At 47.3% G+C, this 19453-nt stretch overlaps 1 protein-coding gene across 1 annotated transcript in view; it reads left to right on the top strand.

The window, feature by feature from the left end:
- Nucleotides 1-491: 491 nt before the first annotated feature.
- Nucleotides 492-19453, top strand: part of LOC147718128 (uncharacterized) — a 176130-nt gene continuing 157168 nt past the window's right edge. The window contains exon 1 of the mRNA XM_086919249.1: nucleotides 492-784. Coding sequence (XP_086775375.1) covers nucleotides 736-784 — 49 coding nt within the window. The 5' untranslated portion in view covers nucleotides 492-735. The remainder of the gene's footprint in view (nucleotides 785-19453) is intronic.

A 19453-nucleotide genomic window follows, 5' to 3' on the forward strand; every position in this document is an offset into this window, starting at 1 on the left:
AGCACACACAGACCTCACACCCTAGAGGACACGGACACCACAGGAGCCAGCACACAACACACACAGACCTCACACCCTACAAGACAGAGACACCACACGAGCTGCCTGCACACAACACAACACACACAGACCTCACAAACTACAGGACACAGACACCAGACGAGCTGCCTGCACACAACACAACACACACAGACCTCACACCCTACAGGACACGGACACCACACGAGCTGCCTGCACACAACACACACAGACCTGACACCCTACAGGACAAGGACACCACAGGAGCCTGCACAGAACACACACAGACCTCACACCCTACAGGACACAGACACCACAGGAGCCAGCACAGAATACAACACACACAGACCTCACACCCTACAGGACACGGACACCACAGGAGCCTGCACACAACACACACAGACCTCACACCCAGCAGGACACGGACACCACAGGAGCCTGCACACAACACACACAGACCTCATATCCTACAGGACACGGACACCCCACGAGCTGCCTGCACACAACACACACAGACCTGACACCCTACAGGACACAGACATCACAGGAACCTGCACACAACACAACACACAGACATCACACCCTACAGGACACGGACACCACACACCTCTTTCCTCCAGCACAGGTGTTACACACTGGCAGCACGCTCGGACTTCGCACAAGTACATCGTGCACAAAGAACGTGTTCTTCCCTTCTGTGACGCGTCCTTTGCAGCGATGAGGGGAGTCTTGGGCGCTGTCTTGGCTGCGCTCCTCGTGGTCTCAGGTAAGGTTCACTTCGGAATATGAAAGACCCTTGTGTAGCCGACCAGTGTCTGCCAACAAAGTCTCTGCCCGTGTGTAGATATACAATATACTTATAAACAACAAAAGAGTGTCCCCAGGAGAGAATTTTTGCATAAAGCACAGGATTTGAGAAGGAGAGAATGAAATCAACCTATGAGGAAGTCAACTAGGGATTTCTTGAGAAGCCCTCACTCACCACCATGGGTGGTGACATGCTTCATCATCGGGCCCACCAGGAGAAGCCGAATGCCTCCCTGGTGTGCTGCAACGCCAGATTACTGCAGAACTGTTTTTTGTGTGACAGTGATGTGAAAAAAAGTGGGTTTAAAAAATGCCAACAAGCTATACCAAACAAAAAACTTTATTCTGTGGTAAGCCAGGCTTTAGTTAAAAAGTATGTGTCGGGAAAATTTACCAACTAATGTGTTGGGTGTTTTCCCCTTTAGAGTGGGGTCGACATGTTTCTGCCCTTATGTGTATTGATTTTACTGGGCTTTCATCAGGACCATGTAGTTTGTACCTCGATGGTGTGGGCGCGCTAAGGCCCACCCTTACCAGAGGACGTGAAAGTTAAAAGTAAAGTGGAAAATTAAGTGCAAAAAACAAACCAGAAAAAGTGGTGGTTCCTTCGAAATGTGAGGAACCTGTGGTCTGAAAGGAAATTACAAACACACAAAGAAGACAATAGAAATAGTATTAATGTTAAAACTGGAGCGTGTTTTGCAAACACTGATCTCAAGATTCTGTGCTTGGACTAGTCAAATGAGTGCCCGTGGTGAAAATAAGGTTATTTTATGACTGGAACCGTGTCTTGGGAGCCAGGCAGTCTCGGGGCATGCATTTAAAAGAGAAAAAGCGATCGCTAGCTGGCGGGATGAAATCTTGTCACATCACTCGTGCTTGTGCGATCAATGCACCCAAATTGAGGGTCGGTTTTGACTTAGAACAGGAATAGCTCTAACCAAGCGTTTACACATAAATGAAAATAAAATTAAAATAAAGATGGCGAATTTCTCACTTGTTAGTTAAAAAATCCACACCTCATGGGTCTCGGGAGGGGGGTGGTGGCGAAAATGGCACACCCTAAGAAAGCATGTAAACATTGGAAACATGATTAGCAAATGGGACTGGGATACAGGTTACTTAGCTGTGCGCTGGCAGGAGTGGTGAGCGCTGATCGGAACCAGGTCTTACGCTCGCAACGCCAAACACCCGCTGGGCACCTAGCGATCTCCTCGGAACCGGACCCCGTGGATGGGTGCCCAGGGACCGAGTGCCGCTAAAGTACTGTGAGCGCGGTTCAGCGCGAGGTTGAGGGCGTTGCCGGTGCCGGTTCGAGGCGTGGCGAGGCGAGCGTGGAGTGATGCTCGCGCCTCGGTGACCAATCCCAGGCAGGGTTCAGAACGAGGCTTGGAATACAAGCACTCGCGTTGTAGTCATGGTTCCCACGGAGTGATTAGGGGAGTCCAATGTGGTGAGTTAATCACCATATTTACAGCTTGGTGGAAGTGTTCATGTACTATGTATAGTCATGAACACTTAGAATGGTTTTAAAGGAGAAAATTGAATTTAAGAAAAACGAATTTAAGAAAAGCAAGACCAGAACTATTGGCAAAGAGATATTGGATTTAGGCATTTTTCTCAGGTTAGGTAGAGAGAGTCAATACATGCTGGTTAATTAGATCTTCCACTTAATATATCTACTAAATTAGTGGAAAAAAAGAAATGATATCCGGAAAGGATTAATACATCAGAGGGGCAGTAAGCAACACAAGGCAGTGGGATATAGGTCCCCAAATGGAATTGGTCAGCGTCTTAGGACTGAAGACGAAGGTATTTGGTCATTCAACCCATTAATGTGGGTACCCAGTCTGTACACCCAGCATTGCTCTTTTTCAAAGAGAACGCTGGTAGTATTCCTTTCCACGGTGATCTGCTCTATTATTGTCCAGCGGAGATCATTGGGTGTGTGTTTTTTTTAGAGCAAATGTTCACTCATTTTAGTTGTTGACTTGCGGCACCTGATGTTACTGCGGTGCTCGCAGATCCGCTGCTTCACCTTTCGTGTTGTCATTCCTATGTATCTCTTTAGGCATGGGCATGTTATCATGTAAACAACATTAGTCGAGTTACAGTTGGTGTGTGTCCTCTGTATCCATGTTTTTCCTGTTTCCAGTGATAGTTGTTTGGTGTGCGTTGTTAAATGACAAACGCTGCAGTTTGCACAAGGAAAATGTTCAGTCAAGGGGGGTAAGCCCCATGCATTGGTGATAGATCTCACATTCCCAAGATTAGAAATGTCCGCTTTAGGACGTGTATGTACCAGAGAGTCTTTTAAGCTTATACCTTTTTGAAAGAGAAAAGGGGTTTCTCCCAGGTATCTTATTGCTTGTTATGCTTTCCAGTGTTTGTTCACTGATTTTTTCATTGCATCTGAGATAGAGCTATATGTTGGCACACATGTTAGGGGTATTTCGGATGGTTCCCTGATCGTGTCTTCCAGGAGGGCCTCCCGTGGTTGGTTTCTTGCACGTTTGTTTCCTATTTCCAAGATTTTTTTCGGGTAACCACGTGATTGTAATCTTTCAGTACGGTCTGAGGCTTGGGTCTTGTAATCCCTGATGTCAGTACAATTCCTCCGTATCCTGAGGTATTGGCCGTAGGGTAGGTTCTCCCTTAAAGGTCTCGGGTGGAAGCTCGAGAAATCCAACAGGTTGTTTTTAGCCGTGGGTTTGTAATGGGTTTTAGTTGTTAGGACTGTCCCACTTATTGTGATGATGACATCTAGGAATACTACTGATTCTTTACTGAAGTGGTTGGAAAACTTCAAGTAAGGGTCTCTGGTGTTGATCCAGCTTAAGAATTGAGAAAAGTTTCTTTAATCACCATTCCAGATAAGCAGGATATCATCAATGTACCTTTTCCATAATTTTATGGAAGATTGGAAGGGATTGTCATTGGGCAGGATATGTCTCATCTCAAAATCATGGACATAGAGTCCGGCTATGCTGGGAGCAAATGTACTGCCCATCGAAGTTCCTGTGCTTTGTAGGTAGAGTTCTCCTTGGTATTGGAAATAATTTTCTTTTAAAGCCATTGTGGCACATTGGACTATGAATTCCTTTGGAGTTATGTAATTCCACTCAATGGAGTCTAAAGCTCTTTCCATGACCCTGAGGGTGTCTTTTGCACTTCATTTTCCACTTTACTTTTAACTTTCACGTCCTCTGGTAAGGGTGGGCCTTAGCGCGCCCACACCACCGAGGTACACAACTACATGGTCCTGATGAAAGCCCAGTAAAATCAATACACATAAGGGCAGAAACATGTCTACCCCACTCTAAAGGGGAAAACACCCAACACATTAGTTGGTAAATTTTCCCGACACATACTTTTTAACTAATGCCTAGCTAACCACAGAATAAAGTTTTTTGTTTGGTATAGCTTGTTGGCATTTTTTAAACCCACTTTTTTTCACATCACTGTCACACAAAAAAACCACCTCCGCAGTAATCTGGTGTTGCAGCACACCAGGGAGGCATTCGGCTTCTCCTGGTGGGCCCGATGATGAAGCATGTCACCACCCATGGTGGTGAGTGAGGGCTTCTCAAGAAATCCCTAGTTGACTTCCTCATAGGTTGATTTCATTCTCTCCTTCTCAAATCCTGTGCTTTATGCAAAAATTCTCTCCTGGTGACACTCTTTTGTTGTTTATAAGAATAACCTGGGGGACTGAGAGTGTCTCTTCCCTCTCTCTCTAGTTGTTGTATTTGTTCTAGCAGCCCACAGCTGTGAGAGTAAAATCAGAAACTTCTATTCTTGGTACGTCATTACGTAACCAACTAAAACTCTAAATATGGCGAACTTTGGTCTCACCTTTTCAGAAGAAGAGGTGGATGCACTATTAGCTGATCCCAATCTCTTTGCGGATCCGGGAAAATCGCAATCCATTTCCCACACAGCAGAATGGGAGAAATTAATGGAACAAAAACAAGATCGCATAAGAACTATTTTACATGGCACTATTCTGAAACAATATCTATCAACCAATACTGCACCAAGGGGTCTTCTAGTGACCAATGCCCCACGCATATTTCTAAATGACGCCACATTTCGGAAAGAATGGGCAATGATAGCCTGGCACTGCACTCGTGACTGGCTGGTGCTTATCATAAAAACGGCACTTCGCCTATCTGAGGCACTAATGGTCGAAATCCAGCAGACCGAATCACATTTCAAAACAACGATTACTGGATATAAAAAAAAGCTGGACGAAATCAACAAAGAGATGGCAGAGTATAAAGATTCTCTTATGCAGTCTAAAGTAACTAAATTCCAGAAAGACCTCAAGAAATTTGAGTTCAAGACTGTTTATCCCTATTCAGAACCCGATTACACTCCACCTCGGAGAGATTCCAACAAGTCAGATGATACTGACAGCAATTCTTCAAACAGTAGAAATTCCAGCAACCATGGCCACAAACAGAGAGGGCGCAGAGGCGGTAGAGGCCGACCTAAGTTTCATAATGAACAATCTAGGTGGCCACAATTTGGCACACCAGGAAACAGAACACCTCCATTCATGTTCCCACAACATCCACCATTCCCCCTAATGGGGTGGAACCCCTACATGCAACCCCATTACCCGCAACAGCAACACCAGACGCCTTTTTTAGAGAGAGGCGGGAGGGGAAGGGGAAGGAGAAGAGGGAACAATCAAAACACACAAGTAACTTGGCAGACAGAGGACCGAGTGGGCGACCACACCCGCAACAAAACAGTGACACCGAGCACCAGTGCCCAAGGAGTCTAATAACAAATCTGTCTAACAAAACCCTAAGCCCAACAGAAGAAAAAGTCCTAGAAAGAGGACTAGGCTTTGTCCCCACAGCCAGACCAGACAAACTTAAACTCCATTGCGAGTTGTCCGAATTCTTTAGGAAACTAAAATTGAAGGATTTCTTCGAGGCCAGAACAGAAATTGACAATGAATCTCCTGTCTTTAACACCAAATTTAGACTAAAATCTACTTTTGTTCCACCACCACATACCATCCCCGCAGAAATAACCACTTTTGAACAGGCGGTCTTCAATGAATGGAATCGCTAACAACACCATTCAAAAATTTCTCTGCTTTAGAATTCAAAGCATTAGAGAATCTGAAAAAGGATAAAGATATAACAATCAAGCCAGCTGACAAAGGAGGGGGCATAGTGATCCAAAATATCCCAGATTATAACACAGCATGCCGCGCTCTATTGGATAATAGAATCAACTATAAACCACTCACTGCAGATCCGACACCAGAACTGAAGGCACGCATCCATAATCTTGTAAAGGATGCAGAGGAAAATGACCAGATCTCCAAACATGAAGCAGCTGTCCTTACGGGAGGTGGGAATACCATCCTCTACTTCTACACCCTACCAAAAACACATAAAAATATGAATCCACCACCGGGACGACCGATTGTCTCCGGCATTGGTTCTGTTCTTGAACCTCTCTCAACCTTCTGCGACCACTACCTTAAACCTTTGGTACAAAACACCTCCACGTACCTCAAGGATACCAAGAACCTCCTACAACTGCTTGGACAAGTCACCTATTCAGAAGACTCTATCATTTTAGGGACACTTGATATAGAGAGTCTGTATACAAGCATTCCACAGGATGACACCCTCAGGGTCATGGAAAGAGCTTTAGACTCCATTGAGTGGAATTACATAACTCCAAAGGAATTCATAGTCCAATGTGCCACAATGGCTTTAAAAGAGAATTATTTCCAATAACAAGGAGAACTCTACCTACAAAGCACAGGAACTTCGATGGGCAGTACATTTGCTCCCAGCATAGCCAGACTCTATGTCCATGATTTTGAGATGAGACATATCCTGCCCAATGACAATCCCTTCTAATCTTCCATAAAATTATGGAAAAGGTACATTGATGATATCCTGCTTATCTGGAATGGTGATGAAAGAAACCTTGCTCAATTCTTAAGTTGGATCAACACCAGAGACCCTTACTTGAAGTTTACCAACCACTTCAGTAAAGAATCAGTAGTATTCCTAGATGTCATCATCACAATAAGTGGTTCGGGCCTAACAACTAAAACCCATTACAAACCCACGGCTAAAAACAACCTGTTGGATTTCTCGAGCTTCCACCCGAGACCTTTAAGGGAAAACCTACCCTACGGCCAATACCTCAGGATACAGAGGAATTGTACTGACATCAGGGATTACAAGACCCAAGACTCAGACCTTACTGAAAGATTACAATCACGTGGTTACCCCAAAAAAATCTTGGAAATAGGAAACAAACGTGCAAGAAACCAACCACGGGAGGCCCTCCTGGAAGACACGATTAGGGAACCATCCGAAATACCCCTAACATGTGTGACAACATATAGCTCTATCTCAGATGCAATGAAAAAATCAGTGAACAGACACTTTAAAATCATAACAAGCAATAAGAGAACTACCGCCACCTGAAAGTCCGACTCGAAATAGTGCAGCATTGCAAAGATAGTGCGCAAATTGTACGTTGTTGACCTGGTCGGCACAAACCCTGATTGGTCCGGAAGGATTAGTTTGGGTACAAGCGGCTGCAGCCGATTTGCGATCATCTTTGCCAGTATCTTCACATCTATATTGATGAAGGGAGAGGGGCCTGTAGGAGTCACACCTATTGGCCGCCTTTTCAGGCTTCAGCAGTGTGACAATAAGTGCCTCTCGGAGCGTGGGAGGTAGCATCTCGTTGCCAATCTGAGGCAAGAAAGGCCACAGCCCATTGGCCTGCAACAAGCCTCACAACATCTCCATGATGGCGCCATTTTGTGCTTTCTTGCCCGTACTCCGTCAATCTTCAGAATGCCCCCTCGCCGGCAGCTATTAAAGCCTCCACGCTGTACCTTGGAGTTCCCCTGAGCAGAGAAAGCAATTTCACCACCAGATGCGTCATGTTTCTAGCAGATATTGGATGAATAGTGGGTCAGCAGGGCAGAGCTGACCTACAGCATGGCCATTTGCAGTGCACCCTCTAGCGCCCCATTATCATTATATTTTTAACTACAGGCTGGGTTAGGGCAGAGCAGGTTGGTGGCACAGGAAAGGAGTGGTTTGCACACTCCCAATGTCCCATGACTGCTTGGCCCGGCCCGGCCAAGCAGAAATAAACCAATTCCTTTCCGAGCCTTCTTATTTATCGGCCACCTGGCCCTAGGGGAAAATGTATTCAAACTGCAGAATTTATTGGAATCTTGCATTGAACTTCCCTATGTCACCATGATGAGTGATTTTAATTTTCACTTAGAGCTTTTTGGTAATATAGATACTGAACATCTTGTGGACATCCTCAGTAGCTTCGATCATACTCAGATCCTAAAGGAACCTACCCACCAGGCCAATCATATTCTAGATGGAGCATTTTCTGATAACCAAGACATAAGTTCAGAAAATGTCATGCCTCCAGTATGGACAGACAACAAGGCTATTTTTCTTGCACTTAAAGTTCCCTCTAATAATTGTTGAAGTTGTTCAAATCTTGTTCTTGGAAAAACACTGTCTCTCAGTAACTTCATAATATTTTTCCAAGCTCTTTCCCTATTTTAGACAATACGTTTGAAACCCCAGCAGTGAGTTATATGAACTGGAGCGACTCCGCAGTATCGTTGTTAGCCCCTGAAAAAACAGTAACCAGTCACAGGAAAAGTCTCTCGGCCCCCATAGTACTCACAGGATCTAAAAGACCTAAAACAGAAATTTAGATGTCTAGAATGCAGGTGGAGGAAAGAATGTCACTCTGCCAAAAAAATAAAATATGAACTGCTTGTTAATGAGTACAAGGCTCAACTTATTGCAGCAAAATCCAAATACTTCACTGAAAGAAGTAGCTCAGCCAAAGTCTCTACTAGAGATCTATTTAAAACAATCAAATCTTTGTACACTTTTAATCCTGATCAATTCTTCTGTAACAAAGGGGCATATTCTCAAGGAGTTATCGCCAAGTTAACTGCACTTTATCGGAGTCAAAGTAGCAATAAATGTATTGCTCCAAAACCGAACCCTGCGCTCAGGCAACCAGCAGCTTCTGCAGGTGCCTAGAATAAAAAAGTCCAGACAAGGAGGGCGAGCTCTAGCCCATCTAGGACCAAAGCTTTGGAATTCCTTACCTCTCGAGATGAGATCACTCACCAATCATCTGACCTTCCGAAAGGTCTTAAAAACACACCTATTCCCCAGTAACTGATCCCCCTCTGTTAATATGTACCATTCACCTACCCATAATCATCTGAGGATATTCTTACTGGCAAAGCGCGGAGATACCCCTCCGGGGGTCTATTCAGGCGCTATAGAAGAATATAAAATAAATAAATAAATAAAATAAGCTGTTGCTAATAGCTCATATCACCAGTTTACCTGCCAATGCAGCTGCAAAAAAACATAGCAACAGATGACACCGGCAACTATCGCTATTGAGATGCAGAGTTGGCGTTCCCGTGCAAAAAGCCACGACAAAAGCACTCCGCAACATTCTCATCAACCAGCCAGATCGGCCATAAGATCACAAAACATGCCACAAGGCACGTTATTTATTTATTTATTTATTTTGAAAGTTTTATATAGCGCGAACAAGATCTTCGCAGATATCAGAGCGCTTTACAGAGGAGGGGAGCATGTATACGCAGATACATCAGTCATGTTAGCAGTACATCGAAGTGATATCATAAAACAATCAAGTAAATCAATTTCAAAGTCAACATAAAATACAAGGGTTCGAACAAGTAGTACAGATGAGTATCGAGTCTTTGTAGTTTTTCCCCAATAGTCGTTCAAGTGTATTTAGCCATGAGGATTGCTTTTACTTCTCTCTTGAAAAGTATGGTAGAGGTGATGAGCCTTGTTTCAGGGGGGAGCGAGTTCCAAATCCTGGGGGCCATTCCTGAGAAAGAGCGTTAATAGGTTTTTTCCTTGCGGAATCTTTTAGGCTTTAGCAAAAGATTGTTTGTGCCTCTAGTGTTCCTGGAGCCTCCAGAAATCATCAGCTTCTGAGCGAGGTATCTAGGTGAGCTCAGGTGTACAGCCTTGTGGGTCAAACAAGCGATTTTCAGGTGTATTCTGGCTTCAAACGGCAGCCAGTTCAGTGATTTGAAGTCAGGGGAAATGTGTGAGTGTTTTTTTGATCCAGTGATAAGTCTCGCTGCGGCGTTTAGAGAGGCTCTTATGGGTGCCGTAGTAGCTAGGGGGAGACCGCAGAGGGCGGTGCTGCCGTATTCTATTCGAGGTATGACTAGTGATTGTACCGCAGTTTGGAAGTCTTTGGCTGGAAGGAAAGGTTTAAGTTTCCTGAGGGTGTTGATTTGGTAGTTTGCTCCCTTAGTTGCTTTGTTGATGTGTTCCTGCATGCTGAGATTGGTGTCAAGTGTTATGCCCAAAGAGTCCACGATGGTGGGTTGAACATTGAGTGTCGTTAGGTCTTTAAGCCACATTTGCGCGGTAGTGATCTTCGCGGGAGGTGCGATCAGGAGGAACTCTGTTTTAAGGGCATTGAGTTTGAGATGATTAGCGGCCAACCAAGATTGGGTGCTTCTGATCGTTGAGTTCAAGAGCGTGATGTCTTTGGGTGATTGTAGTTTGAGATAGAGTTGGGTGTCATCAGCATACATGTGGAAATGTACATTGGATTCTTGCAGCAAGGTGGTGAGAGGTTCCATAACTAGGTTGAACAAAGTTGGGGATAAGGAGGATCCTTGTGGTACACCTAGCGATACAGGTCTTGGTGCGGACATCAGGTTGTTGCTCTTGAATTTCTGCGACCTGTTATGCAGAAAAGAAGTGAACCATTTGAGCACAGTTCCAGATAGGCCCATTCTTGTGTTTAATAGTTCGAGTAGGTTCTCATGTTTGACGGTGTCAAATGCGGAGGAGAGATCAAGGAGGATGAGGAGGCAGGTATCGTTATGATCTAGGATTTGGAGGGCGTCGTCGATTATGTGAATCATGGCAGTTTCCGTACTGTGATTGGCTCGGAAGCCTGATTGATGAGAGTTGAGGAGATCAAATTGATTAATATGTTTAGTCAATTGTATTTGTGCGCATTTTTCCAGCAGTTTGGCAAGAGTCGGAATGTTGGTAATGGGACGGTAGTTGTTTAGGTCAGAGGGGTCGGCTGTAGGTTTCTTTAGCAAAGGTGTTACTTGTCCAACTTTGAGGGAGTCGGGAATGAACCCTTGTTGAAGTGAGCTGTTAATGATTTTGGTCCAGAGTGGAAGGAGCGACGGGGTAAGGACTTTTACAGCGTTAGCAGGAAGGGGGTCCGTGAGGTGATTGGATGGATTCAGAGTGCTGAGCAGTTTGCCAATTTCTTCTTCCGTGTAGGTGACAAAGGTTGACCAGGTTGCATTATTTTTTGGTTTAGTGGGTGTTATGCAGTGGGGTTTGGGATAGAGGCTTGCGTCCATGAGGAGATCATTCTTTATGTTGTCCGTTTTTTGGTTAAAGAAAGAGGCGAAGTCTTCGCAGGAAGGGGCTTTGCACATAGTGTTGAGAGGTTGGGGTTGTTCTTTGGTTTGTGATCGGATAAGCTCAAACAGCTTTCTCGGACGGTTTTTGGCTTGGTCGAGCTGACGGCTGAAGAAGTCTGATTTTGATCGTTCTATTTTCCTGAAGTAGGCATTTCTCTTTTTCTTCAGGTTTTTTAGGTTCAGTGCAGAGGGAGCTGATCTCCAGGAGCGCTCTGCCAATCTCATGGCACATCTATCGTCATTGAGACTCCCGTCATACCAGGGATTGGAGATTTTTGTGGTGGCTTTTTTTAGCTGCAAGGGCGCGACTTCATTTATTATTGCGGTCATATTGTTAAGATAGTGATCAGTCAAGGATTGGACGTCCTTAACGCCAGCCGGAGGAAGTAGTAAGTTGTAGCTGTTGGAGGGCAGAGAGTTTGAGTTTAGTTTTTTCATGTCTCTTGTCCAGACTTTGGGCCTGGTGGATTGAATAGGGTTAAATTTAACTTTTTCATTGATGAAGAACGTGATAATATGATGGTCCGACCAGTCACAGGGTTGGATAGATTCGAGTTGGATAGCGGCCTCTTTGGAGATGATAAGGTCGAGGATAGAGCCTTTCTTGAGTGTTGGACTGTTGCAAATTTGTGTAAGGTCAAGGGCGTTGAGGAAATTCTTCAGACCTTTTACCACCGCATCATTATGATCGTTCCAGTGGAGGTTGAAGTCCCCAAGGTATATTTGTGTGAGTTGCCGCCCGGAGTTGGTTGAGATCATGTCCATGATTTGTTGGGAGAAGGTGAGGTTGTCACAGGGTGGGTGGTAAACGCCGTGAAGAGTGCAGATCGGTTTGCCCTCACTAATAATATCTAGGCTGATGTATTCACAGGACGATGGGGAGGGTGGGGAAGGTGAAGATACTTTCAAGACAGAGAGGTTGCTCCTGTATATACATGCGATTCCGCCACCTTTTTTATTGCCAGACCTGTCAAGTCTAGTGATGAGGTAGTTGGGGGAAACCAGAATGTCCATTATAGGTGTAGGAGATTCTGTTAGCCATGTTTCAGTCATGATGATTAAGTCCAGATCCAATTTTAGGATGAGATCGGCGATAGCGGCGGAGTGTCTAGCGGCTGATCTGCAGTTTAGGAGAGTGCATTTGAGACGGGGTGTGTCGAGGGTGGAAGGGTGCTCTAGGGCGAGGGGGACTTTACTCAGGTTACTATGGATAGCGACTCTGTTGTTCAGTGTGGGGGGTCTAAGGGGATTGGAGTGAATAGTAGGTATGGCAGTGAGTGTGTCGGGTGTGTTGCTAAGGGGAGCTGGGTCATAGGAGCGGAGGAGGGTGATTGTGTCTAGGTCCGAAAGAGGGTTGCAGGAGCGATGGGGGCGGTTTTCACAATTGTGAACAGGGATTGAGGTCCAGTGCGGTGGGAGTCGAGTGCGAGAGTTTGCCGCCCGGGTGGAGGACCAGTTGGGAGGGGAGGTGATGGTGGAGACGCGTGAGTGGTGTCTGGGGTGTGTGCTGAGTAATTGTTTGATGATGTGAATGTCTTGTTTGATCTTTTGGAGGGTGTTGGGTGGGGGGTGGCTGGAGTGTGATAGACAGAGTAGTTGTTGTTTGATGCTGTACATGTCTTCTTTGAGTTGGAGGAGGGAGGCCGTAATGTGGTCCACTGTGGGACATGTGTTGGAGGTGGGGATGGGAGGGTCAGTCGTGGATGACATAGGGGAGAGGTTGGTGGTGTGGATGAGAGTATTGGTGGTGGGCGTAGAGTGCATGGTGGAGGATGGGCGTTTATTAGTGGTGAAGGGGGTGGAGGTTGGGTGATGGGGGTAAGACTGGGGGGGGTAGTGGGATTGTAGATGGTTCTATTTAGAGAGGGTCGAGTTGAGCTGATGGAGGTGGCGTGTTCTGTGTGATTAGTTAGTGGGAGGAAGTGGGGGCTGAGAATGGGTGGGGATAAAGGGTGGGGTTTGCCATTGTGTGTGTCGGTTTGATGTTGATCTAGGATAGGCGGGATGCGGGTGGGAGCTGTGGTATCAGGGGTGAGAGGAACGGGGATGAGGGCTGGTGTGTAGGTGGAAGGGGTGGGGTGGTTGTTGTAAGAGGGAGAGAGATCTATGTCTGTGCTTGAGGGATGTGGGGTAGCTACGGTAGGTGGGAGAATGACTAAGGTGCCGGGAGTAGAGGGGTGGTGCATGTCTTTTTGGGTGGGAGCTGTGGTATCAGGGGTGGGAAAGGGGATAAGGGCTGGTGTGTGGGGGGAAGGGGTGAGGTGGTTGGTGTAAGAGGGTAAGTAATCTATGTCTGTGCTCGACGGGAGTAAGGTAGATACGGTAGGTGGGTGAGTGACTGGGGTGTCGGGAGTAAAGGAGAGGTGCATGTTGTTTTGGGGTTGGGGTGGGTTAGTATGAATGTGGTTTGAGGCTGCGGTGTCAGGGGTGACGGGAATGGGTGTGGTATGGGAGGGTGACAGGGTGAGGTTGTAGGGGGGGAGGGGGTACCGCTGGAATGTGTGGGTGAGGGATCTATGTATGTAAATGTGGAGTGCGAGATAGCTACATTAGGTGGGTGAATGTCTAAGGTGTCGGGGGTGGAGGGAAGGTGCGTGCCGTTTTGTGGTTGAGCTAGGTTAGGAGGGTTGTGGTTGGGGGCTGTGAGTTCAGGGGTGATAGGCCTGCGGATGCTATGAGTTGGGGTCCGATGACTGGTGAGGTGCTGTTTGAACGTGGGGAACAGGTTGTCTAGTAGTTCCAGGTTCTTGTCTGTGGATTGAATTAGGATGATCCCGTTATTGTATATAGTGATGGTTGTTCTGCCAGGGAAGAGTTGTGATGGAGTGATGGTAAGTTTTAGGCCATGCGCGAAATTCCTGGAGGTGGAGACGGAGAGTAAGGTGCGGAACGTGTTTCTCCATTGGGCTCTGCGTGTGGTGTGGAAGATAATATCAATGTTCAGTGAACCATTGACTGGTGAGAAGTAGGTGTCTGCACACGGAGTTTCAGGGTGGGACCTCAGGAAGTTGTGTTTAAAGCGTTTAGCGGCTTTTTTAGTGAGTGCTGGTGGGTAGTTGATTTTATATGTGTGTTTGCCGACGGGTTCCATGATGGGAGGACAGTCTAGGTAGGTGTAGGAGGGAGGGTGTAGGAAGGAGGGTGTAGGAGGGAGGGTGCCTGTCCTAAACAGTCTAGGTAGGTGTAGGAGGGAGGGTGTAGGAGGGAGGGTGCACTGTCCTAGACAGTTGCGAGGGCCTAAAGTGATACTAGTGCGTTCACAGTAATGCTATGCGCAGAGTACAGCCGCAGACGAAAATAGTGAGATAATTGGGAGAGACACTAGTGAGCTGCCAAGGTATTTGAGGTAGTAGTTGGTGCGTGCAAGAACAACTGACACTAGTGAGTTGCCATGGTAATTGAGGTAGTACTCGGTGCATACGAGATTAACACTTGAGGTGGGTGCGAGTTGCACAAGTATAGGGTGCGCACTAAGGATATGAGGGAGCAGAATAATGTGAGCAGTTAACACATATGCGATAGTAATCAGTGTATATGGGAAGGGACAATGTGAGTGCAGGTTACATCAGTGACAAGACTATGTGAGAAAAATGGACAGTACATTTAGGAATAGGGGTGAATTCGATGTAGGTTATAAACAAGTGCTGAACAAGTAGCAGTATAATACTGACAAATACTGGAATAAAACTCTGAGCAAGCCGTAATAATATCTATGTAAATATGTAGGGTACGGAGTCTGTGACAGAATACCATTGCACACATAACTTATATGAATCAACAAGTGACATTAGTGAACGGCAACGAAAAATATATGAGGTATAACATATGAAATATATATGAGGTATAACATATGAAATATATATGAGGTATAACATATGAAATATAGCCCTGAGAAAAAAAAAACTTGAATAAGATAAAATAAAATAACTGTGCAGACCATACAAGTATCTAGATCAAAGGTGCCAATAGTGAGTAGTCAAGAATATGTAAGGTACAGTGATGGAATACAGTTGCACACATAGATTAAATGACACAGATTAAATGGCACAGCAAGTGGCATTAGCGAGCAGCAAAAGAAAAATATATGAGGTAGCAAACGGTGCATTACTGGTGACGATAAAGTGGGATGTGCAAGATACAGTTAGGAATATATAGAATATAATGCTACTGTACGAGGCATTAATATATGGGTAGCAATTGCAATTGGTGCAGAAAAAGTGAAGTGTGCTGGATACAATCAGGAATAAAATAATACATATCACTATGAAGAAGCAGACTATCTAAATCCGCCGTGAAAAAACGTCCAGCTGTGTAAATTGTGCAACCGCTAAAAAGAAGTAGTCTGAAAGTCTAAGAGGTCTTAGGTCTTTAAGGTCGATGGTAGAAATGACTAGACTAGAAATGACTAGACCATGATGGTCTCCCCAAGATAGACTAGCTAAGATGGCCGAACCGATGGGGGAGATAGAAATATTGGTCCTTTGTCTGTTGTTGTTACTTTGGGCTCAGAGCAGGACCATTTCACTTTCTATTCAGGCAGGCATTGCTCATAGCTTGCTGGTGAGGAAAAGTGGGGGAGTTAGAGCTGTCGAGCCTCGTGGACATCAAAGGTACTAGCGCGGATTTATTTCTACAGATTTATGGCCCCATGTTGCTCAAAGAGGTAGCTTGCGAATGTGAGCAGTTTAATGGCCCCAGCCATTTTGTACAAAGGAGGTGGACTAAAAAATGTGCACAGGCGGGTGGGGTGGGATAAATACCTTATGCCTCCAATCGATGTTCCAAACCTGTATTTCCCTGGGAGGTGGGGGGCTCAATGACACATATCCGCTCCCGGGTGGGGGCGGCTCATGTCGGTCCTTCAGCTCTTGTTTGGTCCTTCAGCTCTTGTTTGGTCCCAGAGCCCAGATCAGCAGATCCCAAGCGCCTCTATAACTTCCCATCCGTTTCCCGGTGCTTCCGGGAGCTGGTTCCACTCAACCGGCGTCCTTCCTGGTTCTGCATCCAACCTCCTATGCTGTGGTGCGGGCGGGAAGGGGGGGTTCGCCGACGTTCAGGCACCGCAATCAGCAGCCTGCGCCTTGGAGCGGGTGGGAGGGGGGCCACTCTCCGGTGCAGCCGATCGTACACGGCGGTAGTCGTGACAGCAGAATCAGTTCCTCAATTGCATTGCCGATGTCTGAATCACATTTTTTTTATAAGTGATAAGGGAGTTAACGGAAGTCATACCAGACGTTCAGGCACCGCAATCAGCAGCCTGCGCCTTGGAGCGGGTGGGAGGGGGGCCACTCTCCGGTGCAGCCGATCGTACACGGCGGTAGTTGTGACAGCAGAATCAGTTCCTCAATTGCATTGCCAAGGTCTGAATCGAATTTTTATTCAGTGATAAGGGAGATAGCGGAAGTCATACCAGGGTTAATCTTGAAACAATAAGGAGGGGGGCCACTCTCCGGTGCAGCCGATCGCACACGGCGGTAGTCAGAACTCCTCGCGGGGTCATCCGAGATAGTGGTTTCCCGGCTTCAGAGTCGGAGTTGGAGTTATGCGTTCCACTGCGGCGGCCATTTTCGGTATTGCGCGATTCGGTGGAACGCACGCCGGTTTTGATGCTGTTCTTCTTTATTTGCTAAGTATCCGGCGCTGGTCACCAACTACAAAGTCCAGGGCTTCTGGGCAGCGATCCTCCAGAGGCTCGAGGCTCGACCAGCGCCGGAGCCCATCGGTAGATCCACTGCTCCGATACAGGGGTGGGGGAGGGGGTCAGCTTCAGGTCGCTCCACAACCGGGCACAGAACTCGACGATGGCAAGAGCCCTTTGCGTGATCACAATCGTGCTGGGGGAGCCTCAAAGCGACGCATCAGAGTGCTGACTCTCCGCAGGCTCAGGGCATCGAGGCTCGGGGCATCCGGTTCCCGTGTTCAGCAGACGTCCGTTGGGAGAGGTGATGTCTCCAGCTGACCCAGGCTGCGACGGGCTGCTGCAGCCTTCCACCGGACAGGTATGAGGAAATAAAAGTTACTGGTTACTCCTGTTACTCTTACGAATTCGGTTCCGCGGAGCAGAGAGTGCTGACAGGGATAAAACCCTCTAGAGGGATCCCAAGCACCAGGAGCTCTTAGCAGGCTCCTGCTCCGGTGGCCATCTTGGCATCATTTTTTTCCTGTTAGCAGCAGGAAATCAACACCAGCTCTGACTTGGTGCAAAGTCGGACGACAGCCTGCACCACAAAAGGTAGCCCAGCCCAGAGCCACACCTGAAGGGCAACAGATGCCATAGAGACATGGATCATGCAGCTGAGAGCCCCAACAGGGCCACAACACCCACCGCCACCACCCCCAGGACCCTTCTCCCCGGGCACCATCTCCCTCCGGGCAAAGACATGCCACATCAACTCCATGAAATCATATACAACAAATCTGAATGATGTCATACAATCACATGTAACATGCATGTGTCGTCCCAAAAAGGAACTTCACACATTCACCTTCGAAGAACCACAAAAAATGTATTCAAAGCAACTCATATGAACATCAATGACGACTCTTGGCGGCTCTCCTCTGCACAATCTGTAGGACACAGCCTGCAAGACAAAAATCCAGATGCGAAGGTGTGTCATGCGGCCATCTAAGGACAGAGAGAGAGTGAAAGGAGAGAGAAAGATACAGAGAGAGACAAAGAGAGGGAGAGAGGGGGAAAGATGGAAAGAGAGGGAGAGAGAGAGGAAGACGGATGGAAGAGAGGGACAGAGAAAGAGAGTGCCGACACTGCGCACCCAGGCCTCACTGCTCACCTGCTACCACCAGTGTGTCTCCAACCACCTGGTGGTACGTAGTGCAGTTCACACGGTCCCTCATCTGTAACAGATCCCTCTACTGAAACAGAGTCCAGATACAAGAATGACAAAGTACATACAATTGCACACAACATCATCGCCAGCCTCACCCGCCATCCAGCGGTGCATGCATGCCCCTGTGCACCCAGGCAGCTGTCCCCCAGCCCCTCCTGCTACCCAGCGGTGCATGCCTGCCCCTTCGCACTCAGGCAGCTGCACCCCAGCCCCTCCCACCGCCCAGCAGTGCATGCACGCCCCTGCGCACCCATGCCTCACTGCTCACCTTCCGCCACCAGCGCGTCTCAATAAGGACCCACCACGCGTCGTGCAGGCTCCAAGACTGGGGCCCATGGACATGGCACCCTCCACATCATGCAGCCCTGCTCTGCTGCCCACATGGTCTCACATTTGATTCTGGGTCTTGATTTTGCTATGGCAGAGGACATACCAGTGCACCCGGCATCATCGCAGGCTGCACACCCGCTCAGCCCTTTAGGTGCCAATAACTCTGTGATCCCGGAGGCGACTCTACATGGCGGTAGGCCCGCGCTGCATGCTGGCTCTGGCCTTCACTATGGTCCAGCAGGGCACACAAATCCTGAGCAGTCCAGACCTCCAGGACGGGGCATCATAGAAGGCTGCACACCCGCTCAGCACTTAAGGTGCCCCTACCTCAGTGCACCGAAAGTCAATATCCCGTGGTGGTGTGCTTGTGCCAGCCACAGTGTGTGCCCCACAAGTCATGGGTCCTCTTTGATTGAGTATCATGGTTGGGACGACATCATGTCACCTCCGGACCTGGGGAATGTGATGTTGCAGGGCCTGAGGGTCTCATGCCTACATTAACACCACACAGATAAACCCAGATATAGAATGGAAATGGCGCCCAGCACGTTTACTTGGCCCTTTTTACTGGCAGTGTCACATGGCCTGTGATGCCTGTGCAGGATGGGTGTGGTGTGGGTGTAAACCAGCCATGAGGGAGTGGCTGTAGCCTGCTGACAACTAGACCTGTGATCAGCAGATCACTACAGGGAAGAGCTGGGACCTGTAGCATTGTAGTCCCTCCTTGTGAGAGTAAGTGGAATGGTCTGGCCTGGCATTTTCCAGTCCAGCGTAATGGTGTGTGTACACTGACCCCGGGGCTCTGTGTGTGGTCCTGTCCCGGGCTGGACAAGGAAGTAATTAATGCATGTGTCTCTGTTGTAGTGTCGGCACCACCCGGACCGCATTCAGCAATGTGTCTCCTGTGACCCTAGTTCAACGACATGAGCCACATGAACGTAAGAGG

Source organism: Lissotriton vulgaris, chromosome 4_2 (genome assembly GCF_964263255.1).
Source record: "Lissotriton vulgaris chromosome 4_2, aLisVul1.2, whole genome shotgun sequence".
Lineage (NCBI taxonomy): Eukaryota > Metazoa > Chordata > Amphibia > Caudata > Salamandridae > Lissotriton > Lissotriton vulgaris.